Source organism: Cornus florida, unplaced genomic scaffold, assembly GCF_030987335.1.
Source record: "Cornus florida cultivar Cherokee Brave unplaced genomic scaffold, ASM3098733v1 CherokeeBrave_3.0.0_Hap2_Chr02, whole genome shotgun sequence".
NCBI lineage: Eukaryota > Viridiplantae > Streptophyta > Magnoliopsida > Cornales > Cornaceae > Cornus > Cornus florida.
The window spans coordinates 86,537,508-86,560,806 of NW_026775572.1; the positions used below are offsets into that span (position 1 = coordinate 86,537,508).

The following is a 23,299-nucleotide window of genomic DNA, read 5'->3' on the forward strand; positions in this document are numbered from 1 at the left end:
TAGAATCAAAACGGAAAAGACATGAAAATGATGATGTTTGTTTAGAGCAAGGAATTATTTGATTTAAGATAATAATTTAATAATTTAATAAGAAAACATTTTTAAATTAAAACAATAATTTTCAATAAACATATAATTATTTTACCTAAATCAAGGAAAGTGAAGTATCCATATTCCCACGCATTACTTAACCCAAAAGGACCATTGTACCAAAAGTAACCCGTTCACCTAAAAGCTTTGGCGAAACGAAACCGACTTTTTGAGAGTAGTTTGAGGACAAATGGGTTTTCATGCCAACCGTGACACAAATAAAAATAAAAATAAAAAGGCAGCTTTTGAAGCAGTCGAATTTCTGTGTAATTTCTCTTTCTTGTGAAGTGTGAATCTTCAAATTAAAGAAATACTATCTTTTCTTGGGTGTTTGCTGGAGCTGGATGTTCTCAAGCTGACCTGGTTTGTTTTTAAATATTCATTGCTTCATACACACACACAATCATTGTATAAATGCATATATCTAGATTGGACTCTCTTTAAAAAAATTAATTGGAGTTTGGGCATTACAGTTCATATCTTGTCATCAATCCGCGTTTCTTTTCCGTGTTGATTTCCACTTCCACTTATTTCTTTTAGCAAATTGTGAGTTCTCAATTGCAAACAGATCTACAATTCCATACAGACATTCTTGTTGAAACTTACATTCAATTCTGTGCTGGAATCTTAATAGTTCCAATTAGTGTCTTTTTTGGTAGTTTCATTTAGTTTTTATGTTGTTGTTGTTAATGGGTTTGTGTAAATCTTAGCATTTATGTGTATTTGCTTACAGTGAATGCAGATCGAGTGGGGAAGTTTGGGATTGCTATATAAAGATTATTGCATATTTTGTGTTTGAATCTGGGGTTTGTGTTTGCCGCGAAAAGGTAGGCAGAGGGTCTGAACATTTGTGGGAATGAGTGAATCCCAAGTGGGATTTGTTGGATTTGAATTCTAGTTTTGATGGTCTTGGACGGAGTAAGATAATAAAATGTTGAGATTTTGGAAGTTATTAAGTTAATGGTGTTTTTAGATAAAAGGATTTGAAGTTTTGGTACTATTGAAAGCCTGAGAAGGAGGTGTTGGTCGTTTAGGTATGGGGTCGAGTGAAGAGAGGCATCATTGTCGTCGTGATCACAGCCTTGTGCCTCTAGCTGCATTGATCCGTAGAGAAATGAAAAATGAGAAGATGGAGAAGCCGACTGTGAGATATGGGAATGCAGCTCAGTCTAGGAAAGGGGAGGATTATTTTATGATGAAGACGGATTGCCAGAGAATTCCTGGAAATCCTTCATCAGCATATTCTGTATTTGCGGTACGTAGTCTCAATATTGCTCATCGTCTGTTGAATCCACACTGCAATGAGTTAGGAACATGCATTAGAATTTTCTTTTTATCTCTTGTTCAATTCCCTGTTTTAATTTCTCTGTTTCAATTCCCTATGGACAAATGATTCAACTATGTTGCAAGTTCTGTTAGTAAATTAAATATACGTGCTTCCAAATTCGTTGATTGTTTCAGGCAAAATATTCTTTGCAAAGGGAATACGGGCAAGCATGGCCATGGTCTCTTAATAATTTTCTTTCTTATTTTATCAATTTTTTAGAAATGATTTATTGTTGAATATTGTTTCTAGAGTTTACCATGAATATCTTTTATTCCAGATCATAAGGTGTACCTGTATTCCCTAGTGGTAAATTCTGGTATCGCTTTTATTGTCATATATAATATGGCAGTTGCTTGTTAATTTTCAATTTTCAGATCTTCGATGGACACAATGGGAATGCTGCAGCGATTTTTTCAAGGGATAATTTGTTGAACCATGTCTTGAATGCCATTCCTCATGGGCTTGGGAGGGACGAATGGCTTCAAGCTCTGCCTCGGGCACTGGTTGCTGGATTTGTGAAAACTGACAAGGAGTTCCAGAGTAGAGGCATGAAATTTGGCACTTCTTCCATATTTGCTTTTCTTCCACTGATTTCAATCATATAAATTGCATATTGAGATAATCTAATGCCTTTTTCTCATCTTTATTTATTTTTCCTCTAGGAGTAACTTCAGGAACCACAGTCACATTTGTAATTGTTGATGGATGGACTGTAACAGTTGCATCTGTTGGAGACTCCCGCTGCATTTTAGATACCCAGGATGGTGCTGTCTCTGTTTTGACTGTTGATCACAGACTTGAAGAAAATGTGGAGGAGTAGGTGCTTGTGTTGCAGCCCTTGTCCTTTTTTTCTCTCTCTGGACGGGAAAGGCTAATCTCTTTTTGCTGTTACTGCAGGAGGGAACGTGTAACTGCCAGTGGTGGCGAAGTTGGGAGGCTTAGCATTTGTGGCGGTGCTGAGGTGAGGTGATTAAATTTCTAAAATCTTATGTTCTGATAGTGCATGCAGTAATCTCGTTTTAAAATGCCCAATTTACTTTTCAGGACATTATTCTACATTGTATAATACATATTGCTTCTACTTTACAGATAGGTCCCCTCCGTTGTTGGCCTGGGGGTTTGTGCCTTTCAAGGTCAATTGGAGACATGGATGTTGGAGAATTCATAGTTCCAATACCATATGTCAAACAAGTGAAGGTACCTTCTTTCTTTCCCCACCTTATACAGCCTGATATCAAACTCCAATTAATTTTTTTCTTCTGATGTTTTACAGTGAGGACATTCATTATTTTGCCTCTTTGATTGTGAAGTCCAAGCTTTTAGGATGGATATATCTGGCCCTGTCATTACATAAGCCCTAACATTTTTAATTGATATAACAGCTTTCAAATGCTGGTGGAAGGCTTATAATTGCTTCTGATGGCATCTGGGATGCATTAACCTCCGATATGGCTGCAAAATCATGCCGTGGGTTGCCTGCTGAACTTGCTTCTAGGCAAATAGTGAAGGTTGAACTCATTGAATTGATACGTGTCCTTGCTAGTTCAGTATCCATGAGCCTTCAGAAATAAAAATTGAACAAATATGTTTGCAATATTATGAACTTGACCTACATGCAACGTTATGGGCTTGACTTGTATTAGACTTGTAAATTAATAATATGCATTTATTAACTGAACATTCAAAACTTAATCATTACATTTTGTGGATGTTGTTTAGGAAATATTATGCATTTATTAACTGAACATTCAAAATTTCATCATTGCATTTTGTGGATGTTGTTTAGGAAGCATTGAGGACAAGGGGGCTGAAGGATGACACAACCTGTATAGTTGTTGACATAATTCCTCCTGATAATTCAGCACCACCTTCACCTCCTCCTAAAAAGCAAAACAAGCTCAGAGCTCTATTGTTCAGAAAGAGGTCTCGGGATTCTGCTAGTAAACTATTGAAGAAGCTTTCAGCTGCTGGTATAGTAGAAGAACTATTTGAAGAAGGGTCAGCAATGATTGCTGAAAGGTTAGTAAAATATGTTTTCTGTCTTTAGATTCATATATATGAAATGAGCTGAGAAACTCATAATTACACACTGGCTTCCATTTTGTTTGACATTTAATTTGTTTGTTTTCTGTGGCAAATGACTGGTTGGATATATATCTTATAGTTGGTCTAAGTATGTGACTAAAAGAAGAGCTATATGTATGCAGCCAATAGGAAAGGAAAAGATCTGATTAAGATGGATAAAATGAAAGATGTTGCATCTTGTATTTACTCTTTAATTATGTTATTTACATAATATGAGGTGAATTTAGAAACAAAACCTTAATGATATTACACAATTTAATAAGACATACGTATTCCAACTGACATTACCCTTTAAGTCAGCTTATGCATTGATAATACATTATTTGCAATTTATTTAGGTAAAGAAATTACTATAGAGAATCAGTTTCTTGTTTCTTCCAATTTGACTAACAAGTTCTATGCTTGTTTTGTGCTGTGTTGTATCATCACATCAGAATTAATGATTTGTTATTGACTTTTATGGTAGTTAGGTGGAAAAATATAAGGAAGGATTTTAAACTTTGTTATGTTTTCACTTAGTTCACCATTGAAATGAATGAGTTCCGGGAATTGTAGTAATCCAGAAGCTACCTTACTGGGGTGGGTGGGGGAGGGAGAAAGTCATGCAGAAGCTCAAATCTCAAATTGATTACTTATAAGCCTATTGCTCTAAATATACTTTTATTTTATAGGGGTAACTCTAATATGTTAAATCTTTAGAGAAAAAAGATTGTATTTTACTCTTTCATCTTTTTTATTTTTACTTTTTAATTGATGTATGTTACCTTTTTTCTTATGAAGTAATTTGTTGTGGGCCTGTTTACCGATGCATGATCTCAAATAAGGTCCAGCGACCTCCTTAGAAGTAGAAGGAGGGATTAGCATATAGAATTGCGTAGAATTTTCATGATTTAGTAATTTAACTAGAGTATTTAATCCTACTCCAAAAAATGATGTAGCTAATTAATTCTGTTCTTGGTAATACATGACCAAACATGTTTGTTTGCTCAAAATGTCTACTATTTGTATATATTCTTGATGGCCAGTTGAAGCTCAATTGAACTACAGCTGATCTCGAGCATCCCTTTGGCTGTGATGAGCCGAGTCAGAGCACTCCAAAGCTCTGCTCAGCTCGTTTGCAGCCCTACCCTTTTGGGTATCGATTTCAACTGAGAAACTTTTGGCCAGGTTTTGAAAAAGCTTTTTGAGCACTTGATTGAAATCTTTATAAGAGACAAAAATCAGTTTTGGGAGAAAACCTTAGAGCAATCTTAGATCTCAGATACTCCATTGAAAAATCAAAGAGGTCTTTGATTCCATTCTCTAGTAGTTGAGCTTTCATCACTTGCTTCATATAGTACTCTAGAGAAAGAGAGCTTCATTGTATATCAATCTTTTGAACGATATTTGTAGGGAGTTTCAGTTGTAAAAACTGTCTAACGGCACCATTCTTGAGCTGGAAACTAATATATATCTTGAGATAGATAGAACAGAACTTTGGTGTAACCTTCTTGAAGTCTAGGTGGGTGCTGCTCTTTTATTTTTATTTTTTTCTCTTTTTTCATTAGTAATAATTCATTAAAGGTGCTCAGAAGGTGAGCGCTCCCAAAAGAATACAAAACGACACTATAATTTTAAGCTATCCACAAAATCCAAAAATAGCATCCATAGGTTGGTGCTAGTCGCTTAGCAAGGATTACTCGCGGAGCGTTTGTAAAGGTTCTCCTTCACTTGTGAAGGAAGAGTGTAAAGGTTTCTTTGCCACCCGTGAAGAGAAGCGAGATAGTGATTTGGAAATACTCAAGAGGTGCTCTTGAGGCAGGGACACAGGCAGGTTGGCCGAACCTCGTAAATCATGGTGCTTTTGAGTTTGAATCTCTCCAACCTTAACTATTTTCTAAGCTCTGTATACTGTGTTTTTGTGCATATCACTGTTAATCTTTGTTAGGACAACAAGCACTAAACTGTAATACTCTGTCTGCGCACTAAGCTTTTAACTGTTATGGTTTGTGCAACAAGTATTGAGCCAAATTGAAAAGTTAGCAAGCTTGCCTAAAGACTCAATTCACTCCCTTCTTAGTCGTCGTCGGGGCAGCAAAGGTGATTGCTCTCAATACTTAAATCCATGCCTCGCGTTGTGAGCCTGAATTTTTGCCTAAAGGGCTACATCACTTTTATTATTTTCTCTCTTACTTTTGGTTACAATGATCACCTATTTTTATAGGTGAAAGAGTACAAACATGTGATAAATATGAAAAATATATTGATGGAAAGATTCCTTATATCAATCCCATAAATCACTTCATTCAATAAAATTCACTTCATTCAATAAAATTCACTCCTATGATATTCTCCCAACACCCTCCCAAGTTGGTAGATGGAGATTTTAACTTAAGTGTCCAACTTGAAACTAAATACGAAGTTGTCAAGATCCGAGACGGGTAGATCCGGAGATTCGAGACAGGTTGATCTGGAGATCGGAGACAAGTTTAGAGTAGGGTATGATAAACCTGCTCTAATAGCATGTTGATAAAAATATACAAGACGGAAGAGAGAAATTATGAAGGAAACAACACAAGGATATACATGTTTGAGTCACTATGGCCTACATTCACATCACACAAAGCCCAAAGGGCTACATCACTTTTATTATATTCTCTCAAAATTTAGTTTAGAATGACTATCTCTATTTATAGGTGACAGAATAAAAACATGTGATAAATATATTGATGGAAAGATTCCTTAAATCAATTCCATAAATCACTCCAATCAATATTCTATCATAGGCTAAAATCACTTCTATGATATTCTCCCAACATTACCATTTCACCATATAATAGATAATACTAATATGATAAGGAGAGATGGGGTGAAACCATCCTTAGTTGGTATTTCCTGGAACTGCAATATAGTTTCATTATATCTTTCCCCTGACCCTCCCCTATACCAACTGAAATCTAGTTGATCAGTCCGAGTAACGGTGGGAGAGGTGGGTTACCTGATTTTTGGGTTCATTGCTAAGTCATAGTATAGGTGGTGGACGACATTGAGCTAGAATAAAAAATGTTAATGAGTTGTTCCCTGGAATGCAGTGATGGATGGAGCAATAAACTCTTTCTAATGAAGCAACAAGCCCATCTTATAATTCCCAACTTCGTCATCAGATTTTAGGGTCTTGATGCTACACAAGCTGATGACAACATGTATATCCAATTGGAGTAGGCAGAAGCAAATTAAGTGGTTTCAAGTTCAGCTCACCTATGCCCCGGGAATTATAATGATTTCAGATTGAAGATAAGTGTTCCCCATTGTAATAGACATCCTAATATGTAGGTAATTTCTGACTGGTTAGGGGTAGTATACTTTTGAGAAATTATTGATCTGAAAGTTGATGACCGACAAAGAGCAAATTAATGACAGTGAGATTAAAAAGGATACAGCAACTACTAAATGCTGTTAAAGTTTTGGTAAGCGCAAAGCTGCAATATCGATTGGGACGTGATTTGAGAGAAGCTATGAGAAGTGTTATGATAAACGCAGCGAACCCAAGATAGAACCAAGAATTATGATAGAAAAGTAAACACACCATACAATGAACATAAAGATTTATACGTGGTTCGGCGACAGCCTACGTCTACGGTGGAGATCAAACAAAAGTCTGCACTATGTGTAAATTGGAGATTACAAGTTTTTAGCGCTCATTCTGTTTCTGTACGAATTTCAGAGTCTCTCTTACACCACTCCAAACCCTAAGCGTCCTTATATATCGGGTTACAAGATACTAATTAGGGTCCACGACTCATGAGCAAAAACGGGTCAAAAATCCAAAGGGTCGTACGGAGGTCGCAACCGGGCACCAAATTTGGGTTACAACATCACAAGAAGCTTTTCTACCATCCAGTAACATACAGACCTTCTTAGAAATTCTAAAATCCTTTTCAAGAGGATAGATTAGTGCAGTGCACACAAATAGTTTTGTTGTCTTTTAATTAGGAATTCCTTGATAATAACATAGTAATAGATGGTTGTTTATTGCATCAATTATTTTGTGTAGGCAGTTCATGGTTAATTTCCCTTGCATACTTATTCCTCAATTAGAAGATGCATGTCACCTTTTGTTTAAGGCTCGTGAGAAGTTTAGTCTTCATAATCGACCGACACTAGAAACCATCAAAAACTGCTAAAATGTGTTATGTTCCGTGCTTCAAGAGTGGTAGAGGTGGCATATCAAGCTGTTAGTATTGGAAAATGGTTCTATGCGGAAGTTTTAAAATCGTGTCCCATTAGATGTAGTAAATTCATGATCTTAGAGAGAAGAATGAAATTCAGTACCTTAAGGAAACTTGTAGATTGCCAAAAGACGTGAATTGCTTGATCGCTTTAAGCTCTTCCTTCCTAAACACAAATAGGAGCAGTGTGGAAAATTCAGTTCTATAAATAAGGAAACTGTGTGTGTATAGCTATAATTAGCTAAGGAAACCATGTGTGTATAGCTGTAATTAGCTAGGAGATCTTGTAATATTTTAGTCATTGTAATCCCTGATTGTAGGGAATTAGTATCTCTAGGATTAGACAGCCCTGATTCTAGGGAATTAGTATCTCTAGGATTAGACAGTTTCCTAGTTTTAGAGTTTCCTAATTTAGATCCTTTGAAGTGTATACTAGGAAGCATGGACACTCCAAAATGGGCGAAGAATCCGTGTCCGACACGGACACGCCCCGACACGTGTCGGACACGCCAAAAAACGTGTCTGGAATTTTTTTATTTTTTTTAATTTTCAGACACGGCACGGACACGGCTCGGACACACTTTTCTGGAAATTTTTTTTTTTTTTTTTTTTTTTAATTTTTAATGCTGATATGTTAAATTTTTTTTTTTTAATTTTTAATGCTGATATGTTCTATTTTTTGTTTTGTACTACCCTAAAGATGCTGATATATATATATACTAACCTAAAGATGCCACAATTCGCCGTGTCCGGGTCCTAAAGATGCTGATATATATATATACTAACATATCAGTGATATATATATATATTCCAACCTAAACATATCAGTGTTTTTTTTTTAAAATTATTAATGCTGATATATATATATATATATATATATAGTATTCGCCGTGTCCGTGTCCGTGTCCTAATTTTTTTGGATTTGTCGTGTCGCCGTGTCCGTGTCGTGTCGTATCTGTGTCCCGTATCCGTGTCCGTGCTTCTTAGAGTGTATATAATAGTGTAATTTCATTGTGATTTCAATACAATTGAATTTCAGCCCAATTTGTGTCATGGTATCAGAGCAGTAGGCTCAATTTTGGGAATTGTATTTCTGGTCTTACGAACTCTCATATTGCTAGACTGATTATTATCAATCTCCAACCCATACTATCACCCGTCAAGACCGTAACCCTTTTACCAAAAGACCATGTCAGAAACAGCCAACAACAGCAACACCACGACTACCTCGGAGGTTCCATTGACTGAAGGTAGCAACTCGATTCCAACAGGGGAATTGCAGAACATCCAGGTAGCGTACAGGTTGAACGGGAAGAACTATCTAAAATGGTCTCAACTGGTTTGCACGTTCTTGAAGGGAAGAGACAAACTAAGTCACTTACTCGGTACTGGGCCTAACAAAGGGGATCCCAAATTTGATGCTTGGGATGAACAAGACTCTATGGTGATGTCTTGGTTATGGAACTCTATGTTGCCAGAAATTAGTGATACATTTATGTTTCTTAACACAGCCAAAGAAATATGGGAGGCCATGAAGCAAACTTACTCTAAAGTCCGGGATGCTGCACAAATCTATGAAATCAAGACCAAGATTTCATCCACTAAGCAAGGAAGTCGATCAATCACAGAGTACTCCAATCTGTTGCAGAGCTTATGGCAAGAGATGGATCATTACCAGTGCATTCAAATGAAATGCAATGAGGATGCAGCCCTCCTTAAGAGGTTTGTCGAAAAAGACCGAACTTATGATTTTCTTGCAGGACTAAACATTGAATTTGATGCAGTAAGAGTCTAAATACTCGGAAAGGAAGATCTGCCATCACTTAATGAAACAGTTGCAATTGTTCGTGCTAAGGAAGGAAGAAGAGGAGTTATGATTGAGAATAACCCAGTGGATAGTTCGGCCTTGGTTACAAAAGCTGCAAATGTGAGGAACTTTGGCCGGGAGCAGCCATCTAATGAAGACAACAAGCGGCTAGATTTTACAAGGCCAGTCAATAAAGATTCCCTATGGTGCACATATTGCAAAAAGTCCCGCCATACTAGGGACAAATGCTGGAAACTCTACGGCAAACCAGAGACGGCGAAACAAAAATTGGACGTCAAAAGGTGGACAGCCAAAGGGATAGGGGCAGGCGTATATGGCAAATATACAACAGGCTGGAGAAGGTAAATCTCAAGAATCATTTATTGAGTTTGATAGAGAGGAAATTGAGAAATTAAAGAATCTGCTGGGATCTTTGGAGAAACCATCTACAAAAGGTACTTGCACTTTGGCGTTCTCAGGTATATCTTCCTCTGCTCATGCTTTTAAAGTCTCGGATATATCCACCACAAGCTCCTGGGTCATTGACTCAGGAGCTACAGATCACATGACCCACTCGTCACAAAAATTTATCTCATATACACCTTGTCCTAGCAATAGGAAGATAACAATAGCTGATGGTTCTGTGACAACTGTCATAGTAGTTGGTCAGTGAGATGTTTTTTTAAGCAAAACCCTCACACTTAGAAATGTTCTCCATGTACCAAAATTATTTACCAACCTTTTGTCAATCCACAACCTCACTAAAGATTCTAATTGCAGTGTGGTGTTTTATCCCTCTCGTTGTGTATTTCAGGAACAGGGCACGAGGAGGATGATTGGACATGGTAGAGAAAGGGATGGTCTCTACCATCTTGAAGAACCCAGTGGTCAAGTTAGTGTTGCGGATTCCGTACCATTATCATTTCTTTCAGAGTCTTTTAAATCCAATAAAGACAAGATTTGGCTTCAACACCTCCGTCTTGGTCACCCGTCATTTAGAGTCCTTAAAATTATGTTTCCTTTATTGTTCAAAGGATTAGATGTTGAAATTTTTTACTGTGATGTCTATGAACTTGCAAAGCACAAACGTGCTTCTTTTCCAATAAGCGATAAAAGAACATCTGTTCCATTTACTCTTATACATAGTGACATTTGGGGACCGTCCACTGTTTCTAACATTTCTGGGGCTCGGTGGTTCGTTTCTTTCATTGATGATTGCATTTGTGTGTCTTGGATCTTTCTTATGAAAAATAAATCTGATATGAGCTCTGTCTTTCCTGTTTTTTACAACATAGTCAAAACACAATTTGGTACTGAAATAAAAAGATTTCGTTCTGACAATGCTAAAGACTATTTTAATCAGTTTCTCTCACCATATTTCCGAGAAAAGGGCACAATACATGAATCTTCTTGTGTTAACACACCCCAACAAAATGGTGTGGTTGAACGAAAGAATGGTCACATTTTAGCTATTACAAGAGCATTCTTGTTTCAAAAAAATGTTCCTAAGCAATATTGGGGGGAAGCGGTCTTAACTGCTACTCATATGATAAACAGATTGCCTACAAAGGTTCTTGATTTTAAAAGTCCTATGCAAATTTCAACGAAATTCTTTCCTAATTTCAATGCTTCAAGTAGTCTTGTTCCCAAAATATTCGGTTGTGTTGCTTTTGTTCATGTGCATTTTCAAAACAGGGGAAAACTTGATCCACGAGCTGTCAAATGCGTCTTTATTGGCTATTCTTCCACTCAAAAGGGGTACAAATGCTATCATCCTCCCACAAGAAAATTCTATGTGTCAGCTGATGTCACTTTTGTCGAAGAAGATTATTACTTTACTCGTCCTTATCTTCAGGGGGAGATCTCATTCGCAGAAGATAAGGACAAGGATATTTTTCTTCTTGATTTTCCATTGTCCTCCTCCTCAGTTCCTGTCTCTGTTGTCCAGCCAAACACTTAGTCCATTCCTATTGACACTTAGTCCGTTCCTGTTGATCAACCTGAGCTAGTCCAGCCTGAGCCAAACATTCAGTCCGAATCCATACAACCTGAAACCGAGCCTCATACACCCAAGTCACAAGAGATGATAAAGGGAAAGCAAATTCAAGACTCTACTCGTCCACTTCTGGTTTTTTCAAGAAGAAGGGCACCAATCACTCAATCTGTGCTGGTTCAATCACCCAAATCAACCCCTGCTCTTGGACTTAGCGAGGTAATTACTGAACCTATTTCTAATGAATATGGTGTCACTGAAGTTCTTGATCAAAGTGATTATGATATTCCCATTGCTATTAGAAAGAAAACTAGAGCACGCACCAAACACCCTCTGTGCTTTTCATGTCATACAAGAATCTGTCCCATAACCACAAAGCCTTTCTCAAAAGCCTAAACACAATCTCCATTCCCAAAACCATATCTGAGGCATTAGGTAATGAGAATTGGAAGAATGCCATGAAGGTCGAAATGGAAGCACTTGAGAAAAACAAGACATGGGACTAGGTGAAATTGCCGAGAGGGAAGAAACCGGTGGGATGTAGATAGGTATTCACCGTGAAATACAAGTCAGATGGTTCATTGGAGAGGTACAAAGCAAGGTTAGTTGTTAAAGGCTATACCCAAACGTATGGAATAGATTATCTTGAGACATTTGCTCTTGTTGCGAAGATGAACACCGTTAGATTGTTGTTGTCATTGGCTGCTAATTTGGGCTGGAAATTACAGCAATTCGATGTCAAAAATGCCTTTTTACATGGTGATCTTAAGGAGGAGGTTTATATGGAAGTTCCACCGGGGTTTGGTTCGAATACAGGACAGGTGGTATGCAGCTTAAGATAGGCGTTGTATGGATTAAAACAGTCTCCAAGAGCATGGTTTGGAAGGTTTGCCAAGGTAATGCTTAATATGGGATACAAACAGAGCCAAGGCGATCACACCTTGTTTGTAAAGCACTCGGCTTCAGGGGGAGTGACTGCATTGTTAGTCTATGTAGACAACATTATAGTGACAGGTGACGATTTGGAAGGAATGGAGAATTTAAAGAAGTGTTTAGTGAAAGAATGCGAAATCAAAGAGCTTGGCAAACTAAAGTATTTTCTCGGCATTGAGGTAGCACATTCTCGGGAAGGAATTTTCATATTTCAGCAAAAATATGTAACAAATTTGCTAATGGAAGCAGGAAAGTTAGGTTGCAGACCAGCAGAGACGCCTATAAAGTTTAACCACAGGCTTGGAGATGCTCTGGAAGACACGGCAGTAGATAAAGGCTCCTATCAAAGACTTGTGGGAAGGCTTATCTACTTGTCACACACTAGACCAGACATAGCCTATGCAGTTAGTGTTGTAAGTCAATTCATGCACAATCCCAACGAGTCACATCTTAGGGCTGTGTATCGAATCCTACAGTACTTGAAAGGCACACTGGGCAAAGGAATTCTATTTAAGAAGGGGGAGGAGCTAACTCTTGAAGTCTACACTGATGCAGATTATGCAGGGTCTGTAATTGAGAGGAGATCTACCTCGGGTTATTGCACTTTTCAAGGAGGCAACCTTGTGACTTGGAGGAGTAAAAAACAAAATGTTGTGGCAAGATCCAGTGCGGAAGCCGAGTTTAGAGCAATGGCACTTGGGATTTGCGAATTATTATGGCTGAAATTTGTCTTAGAAGATCTAAGAGTCAAGTGGGAAGGTCCAATGAAGCTTTATTGTGACAATAAGTCGGCCATTAATATTGCACATAATCCAGTGCAACACGACCGTACGAAGCACATTGAAGTTGACAGGCACTTTATTCGCAGAAGATAAGGACAAGGATATCTTCAGGGGGAGATCTCATTCGCAGAAGATAAGGACAAGGATATTTTTCTTCTTGATTTTCCATTGTCCTCCTCCTCAGTTCCTGTCTCTGTTGTCCAGCCAAACACTTAGTCCATTCCTATTGACACTTAGTCCGTTCCTGTTGATCAACCTGAGCTAGTCCAGCCTGAGCCAAACATTCAGTCCGAATCCATACAACCTGAAACCGAGCCTCATACACCCAAGTCACAAGAGATGATAAAGGGAAAGCAAATTCAAGACTCTACTCGTCCACTTCTGGTTTTTTCAAGAAGAAGGGCACCAATCACTCAATCTGTGCTGGTTCAATCACCCAAATCAACCCCTGCTCTTGGACTTAGCGAGGTAATTACTGAACCTATTTCTAATGAATATGGTGTCACTGAAGTTCTTGATCAAAGTGATTATGATATTCCCATTGCTATTAGAAAGAAAACTAGAGCACGCACCAAACACCCTCTGTGCTTTTCATGTCATACAAGAATCTGTCCCATAACCACAAAGCCTTTCTCAAAAGCCTAAACACAATCTCCATTCCCAAAACCATATCTGAGGCATTAGGTAATGAGAATTGGAAGAATGCCATGAAGGTCGAAATGGAAGCACTTGAGAAAAACAAGAGATGGGACTAGGTGAAATTGCCGAGAGGGAAGAAACCGGTGGGATGTAGATAGGTATTCACCGTGAAATACAAGTCAGATGGTTCATTGGAGAGGTACAAAGCAAGGTTAGTTGTTAAAGGCTATACCCAAACGTATGGAATAGATTATCTTGAGACATTTGCTCTTGTTGCGAAGATGAACACCGTTAGATTGTTGTTGTCATTGGCTGCTAATTTGGGCTGGAAATTACAGCAATTCGATGTCAAAAATGCCTTTTTACATGGTGATCTTAAGGAGGAGGTTTATATGGAAGTTCCACCGGGGTTTGGTTCGAATACAGGACAGGTGGTATGCAGCTTAAGATAGGCGTTGTATGGATTAAAACAGTCTCCAAGAGCTTGGTTTGGAAGGTTTGCCAAGGTAATGCTTAATATGGGATACAAACAGAGCCAAGGCGATCACACCTTGTTTGTAAAGCACTCGGCTTCAGGGGGAGTGACTGCATTGTTAGTCTATGTAGACAACATTATAGTGACAGGTGACGATTTGGAAGGAATGGAGAATTTAAAGAAGTGTTTAGTGAAAGAATGCGAAATCAAAGAGCTTGGCAAACTAAAGTATTTTCTCGGCATTGAGGTAGCACATTCTCGGGAAGGAATTTTCATATTTCAGCAAAAATATGTAACAAATTTGCTAATGGAAGCAGGAAAGTTAGGTTGCAGACCAGCAGAGACGCCTATAAAGTTTAACCACAGGCTTGGAGATGCTCTGGAAGACACGGCAGTAGATAAAGGCTCCTATCAAAGACTTGTGGGAAGGCTTATCTACTTGTCACACACTAGACCAGACATAGCCTATGCAGTTAGTGTTGTAAGTCAATTCATGCACAATCCCAACGAGTCACATCTTAGGGCTGTGTATCGAATCCTACAGTACTTGAAAGGCACACTGGGCAAAGGAATTCTATTTAAGAAGGGGGAGGAGCTAACTCTTGAAGTCTACACTGATGCAGATTATGCAGGGTCTGTAATTGAGAGGAGATCTACCTCGGGTTATTGCACTTTTCAAGGAGGCAACCTTGTGACTTGGAGGAGTAAAAAACAAAATGTTGTGGCAAGATCCAGTGCAGAAGCCGAGTTTAGAGCAATGGCACTTGGGATTTGCGAATTATTATGGCTGAAATTTGTCTTAGAAGATCTAAGAGTCAAGTGGGAAGGTCCAATGAAGCTTTATTGTGACAATAAGTCGGCCATTAATATTGCACATAATCCAGTGCAACACGACCGTACGAAGCACATTGAAGTTGACAGGCACTTTATAAAGGAGAAGCTTGACAGTGGCCTAATTTGCACGCCATTCGTTTCCACTAGCAATCAACTTGCAGACATACTCACCAAAGGATTGTTTGGGACGTTTTTTCAGAGACTAGCAAGCAAGCTTGGAATGGATGATATCCATTCACCAGCTTGAGGGGGAGTGTGGAAAATTCAGTTCTATAAATAAGGAAACCGTGTGTGTATAGCTGTAATTAGCTAAGGAAACCATGTGTGTATAGCTGTAATTAGCTAGGAGATCTTGTAATATTTTAGTCATTGTAATCACTGATTTTAGGGAATTAGTATCTCTAGGATTAGACAGCCCTGATTTTAGGGAATTAGTATTTCTAGGATTAGACAGTTTCCTAGTTTTAGAGTTTCCTAATTTAGATCCTCTTAAGTGTATATAATAGTGTAATTTCATTGCGATTTCAATACAATTGAATTTCAGCCCAATTTGTGTCAAGCAGCAACAATAACTTTTTTCTGGCAGCATCTACGAACTCCAAAAATTCTGATTTTAGGATAGGCTGTAGCCATGGGATGTTAGCTTTTCAACGCCACTGATCGCACGTCAATCCGACTAGAAACAAAGCGCACGTTTTAGTGTCTGCTGGTCCTGCTGAAAAAAATCCTTCGAACAGCACATTTCAAGCTTTTTTCTATGGTAATTGATAGCACTTGAGACCATCAAACCTTCACTCCTATTTCAAGATTTTTTCTATGGTAATTGATAGCACTTGAGACCATCAAACCTCACTACTATGACCTCTATGGTACCCACAAGTTATGGAAGGGTTGGCTCCAACATGACAATAGAAAACCTTAGACTAGGGAGAGAGAGCACAAAAGGGTATGTGAAAACTTGCATCTTGCATCAAACTAAGGCACACATATTTATAGGCAAGGAAGGGTGGCTGCCAACCCTAGGAGACCTCTAGGGCTGGCCGCTGCTCTTTCCTTTTCTCTCTCCAACTTCTTGTTTCCTTTTATCTCTAATTACTTGCTTACCAAGTTTACCTAGGAGTGAGATCCAATGGACCTATTCAAACTTAGCTTCCAATGGGCTTCTTAAAGTACCAGTTAACACCATGACTAAATTAATCAGCCTATTTAACTATTTTTAATTTCACTAAATAAAAATAGTTGCACTCCAAGTTATGAATAAAATTTAAAAAGTGCCACACTGTGTCGAGTACATAATTACCCCCCTATGCATGAATTAGGATATCCATCAATCCAATCACTAATTTATCTTTTGTAATTTACTTCTTGATTAAAGCGTTTGACCACCTAAAAAGTTTCCTTAAGAAATTAATATATTTAATAAATAAATATATAACAAAACCACTTCATCTAAAACTACTGGATCTGGATTTTGTGGTCAAACTTAATCAAGTCATAATAAATGAACTAGTATAAACACCACATAGATGTTATCTTGAGAATACTTGTACAAACTTATATGTAATAATTTATGATTACCCAAATTACCCAGATTTTAGACCCTAGGGCCCACTAAATAAGTCAAAGTAACCACTAACTAATACACAAGTCCACTATTCTCTCTGACTTAACAATTAGTTATTACACCAATAAGGAGAAATTCCAATGACGGCAATCATAATTTCTACAACTTATTCTCGTTCCGTTCAGTGTGTTGTACACACCAATATGTACAAGTCCTTCTATTTATAATGTCTATGATAAGTCAATCGAGCTACATGTTACACCGTTACAGAATAGAGTGACCAATTCTATTCATGAATGCGAACAAGCTTTTATGAAAATGTAATTTTGATGATTTATCTCTCCTATGTATTTGGCTCCATCGTGGATGCACATAAATCATGTTACATAATCAAATGAACCTTTGCCTCAACTCTGGAGTCAACCACTACTAGGCATTCACCATAAATGTATTTAAAGCATGTAAACTAAAATATCAGATTTCATCAATAAAGTGTCAAATATAATTGAGGATTGGCTTGTGGGGCACAAACAATCCCAATAATTAGTGCAATGTGTAATGCTAGTGCTAAAAAGAGAATTCAAATAAACAATTTGTTGAACTGCTGAAGGGACTGAAACTGAAACACTAATAATGATTGTCATTAAAGATGACAGAAATGGTAGTGGGTCAGACGGTTGAGAGATGTTAATGGTTTATTAATCATCTAATGTTCACCAATGATTGTTTTATTATCTTTTGGACTTTGTGTCATTGGACTGTAAAAGTTTGGGCTTAAATATTAATCTCTTCCTAATCTGCAGAAGATCATGTAGGTTGAGAGATATGACATGAGGTTTGGATCGATCAATGGTTTTTATACTCTCTTTTTTTCCGTTAAAAGCTTCTAAAATATTGTGGTGTTGTGATTGTGTCCTGATTACACATGGCACCTGTTACTAAGGCATTGAGAAGTACATTATTATGGTAGGCATCAAAATGTGGATTTATCGAATGCAGTGAGCTAAGGATCTTGTCAACAACAATTAATATAAAAAGCTAGCTATCTTTTGGGGGAAAAAAAAAAAGAAAAAGAATTTTTATGGTAGGATACGGAAACTATTAAATGTTGTAAGCTTTAGGATAAGACCAAAGCTGCAATATCGAGTTGGGAAATGATTTGAGCGAAGCTGTGAGAAGCTTTTCTACCATCCCGTAAATACAAACTTTGTTTAGAAGATTCTAAAATCCTTTTCAAGAAGGTAAATTAGTGCAATGCACTAATAGTTGTTGGCTTTTAATTAGGAATTCCTTAATAGAAGAATACTACTAGATGGTAGTTTATTGCATCAATTATATTGTGTAGGCAGTTCATGGTTAATTTCCCTTGCATACTTACTTGTCGATTAGAAGATGCACATCACCTTTTGTTCAAAACTTGTGTTAAAATGTGTTATGTTACGTGCTTCAAGAGTGGTAGAGACGGTATATCATGCTGTTAGTGCAATGTGTAATGTTAGTGCTAAAAGAAGAATTCAATAAACAATTTGCTGAACTGCTGAAGGGACTGAAGTAAAAAGGAAAATGAAACACTTATACTGATTGTCAAGAAAGATGAAGGAAATGGTAATGTGTCATATGGATGAGAGATTTTAGTTATCTAATCATCCAATGTTGACCAATGATTGTTTTATAATCTTTTGGACCTTGTGTCATTGGGCTGTAAAAATTGGCTTAAATATTAATCTCGTCCTAATCTGCAGAAGATCATGTAGATTGAGAGATATACCATGATGTTTAAGTCGATCAATGGTTTTTACTCATTTTTTCATTGAAAGCTTCTAAAAAGATCGTGGTGTTGACATTGTTGTGATGGTGTATTGATTACACATTGCACCTGTTACTGAGGCATTAAGCAGTACGCTTTTATGGTAGGCATCATAATGGGGATTTAGTGAATGAAAAAAAAAAAAAAAAAAAATGCAGCAAAAAACTTGAGGATGATGATTTGTGGATGTCCCATGATTGAAGCTACAAGTGTGACTGATTTGAAGGTTTTTGAAGATTTGAACGTCTTATATATTATGGCATGCTTTGGGAGAAAAATGTGAGGTTGATCCAAAAGTCATTTAGCTGACTTAATATTGGTGGGACAAACTTTGTTGTGTTGAGTTTTAGGCATCTATTTAAAGCAAGATTTAGGGTGAATTAGTGATTGGGCTTTATATGAACAAGGGAAAAGTTGTATGATATAGATTATTTAGCTACTCTAATACTTGTTTATATTCGGTAATTGAAGCTGCGTGTGCATAGTCTTTTCCTTTGTACCATCTTTTATTTCAGTTATTCTCATGACGGATAGCATTCTGTCATTGCACAGTTCCTTTTCGTGTATTATCAGTTTGATTCAAAGTTCTTTTTCGTTTTCTGATTCACAGATTGGGAAATGACGACTCCAATCAATCAACATCTGGTCTCTTTGTGTGTGCCATTTGCCAAGTTGACCTTGCTCCAAGAGAAGGCATATCCGTTCATGCTGGTTTTATGTTCTCCACAAGCTTAAAGCCTTGGCAAGGTCCTTTCCTTTGTACTGATTGCCGTAACAAGAAGGATGCGATGGAAGGAAAACGACCTAGTGGGGTTAAAGTGGCATAGCTCCCTTATTGTTTTTCGCCGACTCTCTGAGTCTCTGTGTCCTCATTTTTCACTAATCCCCATTTTTTTAGTGGCCTGGCAATTGTTTGAATCTTGCTATCATTTGCACAAAATGTAAAAGTGATTTTCTGGTAACGTAGAATGAGTTCTATCATAATCATATGATGGGTGAAAAGGATATAATCTTTATATTTCAGAAGCTTACTTGCTGGTTTATTTTGTAGGAAATGATATCAATTGTAGGTTACTTGTTACCATACGACCTTAACTGCAGTATGACAATGAATAAAGTTCCATAAGGGAGAAACATAGTAGCATTGAGCAGAAGCAACAAAGATTTGGAGTAGGCCAGTGAGCCATACATTGCTTAATGTACGACTATGAAGAGGTGAACGGTCTGGGTTAGGGGTGGAAAAATGGTTCATGACCTACCAACTCGTTTATATCTGTCCGTTTTAAAATAAAGTTGGATGAATTTAAAATATAGGTCAAAATGAGTGACTCATATTTACGCAGACCTAATTTTACCTTCTCTATTTGACTATTCACACCCCACTCTCTAAAATTCCCACATGATCCCGGATTCTCTCTCTGCCTCTCCCACTCTCTCTATAAAATAATCTATAAGATTCGCTCTACAATTCTTTGTAGTACTATAGTACTGCTCTACGACACCAACAAGGCTACAACACATATACAATATATCTGTGTATATTATATCTGTTATGCTTTCTTACCAACAAAATCCTCTACTTCTTTTGGTAATTCTTGCGCCAATATCTAATGGTCGATCCCTCCTCTCTATGCACATATATGTATACATACATATATATATAGAGAGAGAAGACATATGGAAGTCAAAATAATATTCTTAAAGAAAATTGAAGTAATTTTATTATTAGTATTATTTTTATTTTTTATGGTTAATTGATTACTGTATGGACAAAATCCTATACTCCACCACCACTGGACGCATAAAGGAGTTTTACCTTTGGAACAAGAACAAACTTCTCACCAAATCACTCTTCAAGATGTAAAATCATTTGGGCCTAAACAGTATGAGCAGACATAGAAATGAACCCAAATATTTGAAAACAACTGGACCTAATGTAGCACCTTGAAAATCTACATGCTTGATGAAATAAATATTTTATATGATAAATGAAGTTTAAATTGAAATCAATACTTCATTTTAATAAAAAAAAGAATTAAAAAATAAAAAATAAGAAGAAGTCACGAAAGAACCAATTCACTCTATACAAGTCATACGTAAATATTGACTTCATAATGAAGTTTAACTCAATATAATGATAATCATTTGATCAAGCATAAACAATTAGAATATATTTATCTAACTTAAATATCGTCTAATTAAATTCAAATCAGTATATCTTTGAAAAAAATAAGTAAAGCAATAATAGAAGAAAATACGGGAAAGAAACTAACAAGTACAGAAAAAATACCATGTCAATTCTTTGCTATTCTTAGGTCAAGATTAATTGGCAATCTTTCCATTGGATGCTCGTGAAAGTAACATTCTCCTGCCAATCAAAAGAAACAAATGTGAAACAATGTGAAAAAAATCTATTTTACATAAACAAATAATGCAAAACTTAGTTCTATAATATTTAGGGTAAATTACACTCAGATCCCCTGAGATTAGTTCATTTTACACCTACATGAAGATTTTGGCTTTAATTTTCACTTATATTTGAAAGAGTGATTTAGTGTTTCACTTACACCCCAAATGTCAATTTGGAGTGATGTCAGAGTTACTTTTAGGTGTAAAATGACTATAAAACCCTTTTGATTTTGTACTGATTTTATTTCATATATAAAATGACTTAACTACCCCCAACAGACCCATCTGAAATGACCAAAATGTCCCCAAAACACAAACTGAATCCTATTGGCAGAGTTTATTGGTGGAATAAGCTGCTCGGCGGGAAGCTTGAAATGTCGGCACTGATGACGCTGAAATTTAAGGAACAGCAGCCAAGGAATGAACCAGTAAGAGGTGGGTCTGTTCCGCAGAGGCAAGCGGTGATGGGTGGCTGCTGGCAATCGCCGAATTGGGGTGGGTTTGTTCCAGTGTTAGTGATGATGGATGAAATGATTGCAAGGCGGCATGGAATGGCGAGAACAGGAGGCTATGACCATGAGTGGACAGTTAACGTGTCCAGCAAACTTACCGGCATAATTGTCTTCACAGGTTAGCATGGAGTGCACGCCGGCGAAGTGGGTCTATGGTGATGATGGACAGCAGGTTCGAAGCGACGGAGATGGTTGGTGGTTGATGGGCCGGCAATGGTGAAGATGATGGCAAGGTTTTGAGTCTTGACGGTGACGGATTGAGCAGCTCAACATGGACGACGGTACGGAATGGCAGTGGGAACACTCCGTCCAAACTCTCTCCATCGTCACAACCATCTTGCAGCCTGAAAAACTTATTGGCAGGCTACGAAAATGTCTTCACCGGTGAGAATGGAGTGCACAGCGGCGAAATGGGTCTAGTGATGATGGACGACAGTTCGAAACGAAGGTGTATCTGTTACTCTATCTCTATTCCGTCCACTTAGCTCCTAAAAAATTGAGGGGGAAAAGGCAATCAAAATTGAATTATATATATCATGCTGTTCTAAAAATCAAAAAAGAAGATTTCCACCCAAACATATAGTCAAATTTAAGTCAACTAAGAGAATATTTTGTGTTTCAGAAGTCCCAACAATATTTGAAATTCTCAACCAATATTAGCATCTAAATAAAAATAATACAAAACACAAATTGAAAACAGCATAATCCCTATTTGCCCAGAAACAAAATTGCATAATTCTTGTATAATTATCAGAAATTTGAGAGCAATAGTAGTGTAGTGGGTAGATTTATTATATATATGCATATAAGTATATATATAGAGAGAGAGTGTACAAGCGTAGATGCGATCTTGGGGACGGCCTGACTTGATGAGGACTTCGAGGTCGACGAGGCCTAAAGACATGAGGCCAAGAGTGAGACCAGCCATGAGACCAGCGAAGATCATAAGTCCTATGATTATCAGCACATACAACGCGAACATAGTCCCACAGCACAGTGCGTCTGCTGCCATCTCAAAAACTCGTATTTCTCTCTCTAAAACTCTATCTCTCTATATCCTCCTCGAGATTTTGCCGTCGTAAGGGAAGGAAAGGGAAGAAGGTATGTCTGTTACTTTATCTTTTTTTATAATTATATATATATATATATATAGTATATATTTTCCTTTTCCCAGGTCGGCAAAATAGCTAATGATGAAGACGGTAGAACAGACGAGCGGCGCCGGTAGCGATGAAGGGGCGGTGGTGGCCGATGCAGGAGGTGTAGCGGTCGCTGTAATAACTGGGACTGGATATATATTTGTATAGGGGCTTTTTTGTCATTTAAGATTACAATATTTTGTATTAAACAATTGAGGGTGAAATGGTCAATTCACATGTATGAGAAGTGTAAAAGTAAGTTAGGATGTAAGTGAAAGTTAAAACCAAAATTTTCATTTACCTGAAATATGACCTATACCCAGGGGGTGTCAGTGTAATTTACCCTTATATTTATGGAGTTTAAAATTTGTCATTTTAACAAAATTTTAGTGTTGATTATATATATATATATAATAGTAAAAAAGTAAAGAAGAAATCAATAGCTTAATTCTTAGCAAGAAACAGATCTTAAAAATGTAATAATTACCATTTTCTCAATAGGTACTGAAGTGTCCATTATGTTGGTAGTAGAAATCAATATACTCAATACAAGATGTCTTGAGCTAACCAACATAATCGGAGCAATCATATACAAAAATATTATTTCACTATAGTGTATTTTTGTATATGCACCAAAAAGCAAATCTTTGGCATATAGCCCGGACAACGTTACCTTTAAAAAACACAACATAATA

At 37.2% G+C, this 23,299-nt stretch overlaps 1 protein-coding gene across 3 annotated transcripts; it reads left to right on the forward strand.

Moving 5' to 3' along the window:
- Window positions 1–210: 210 nt before the first annotated feature.
- On the forward strand, window positions 211–19,630 carry LOC132295425 (probable protein phosphatase 2C 15). Of its 3 annotated transcripts, none has more exons than XM_059793695.1 (9): window positions 212–453; window positions 824–1,345; window positions 1,792–1,963; window positions 2,080–2,233; window positions 2,315–2,378; window positions 2,507–2,614; window positions 2,800–2,925; window positions 3,204–3,436; window positions 19,155–19,630. In XM_059793695.1, the coding sequence occupies exons 2-9, from the start codon at window positions 1,127–1,129 to the stop codon at window positions 19,369–19,371; spliced, it is 1,293 nt and encodes a 430-aa protein (XP_059649678.1). In that variant the 5' UTR covers window positions 212–453; window positions 824–1,126; the 3' UTR covers window positions 19,372–19,630. The 3 variants fall into 3 exon arrangements, with proteins under 3 accessions (XP_059649680.1, XP_059649678.1, XP_059649679.1); XM_059793696.1 differs by lacking the exon at window positions 212–453 and adding an exon at window positions 486–636; XM_059793697.1 differs by lacking the exon at window positions 2,800–2,925 and having other exon boundaries at window positions 211–453.
- The last annotated feature ends 3,669 nt before the right edge of the window (window positions 19,631–23,299 follow it).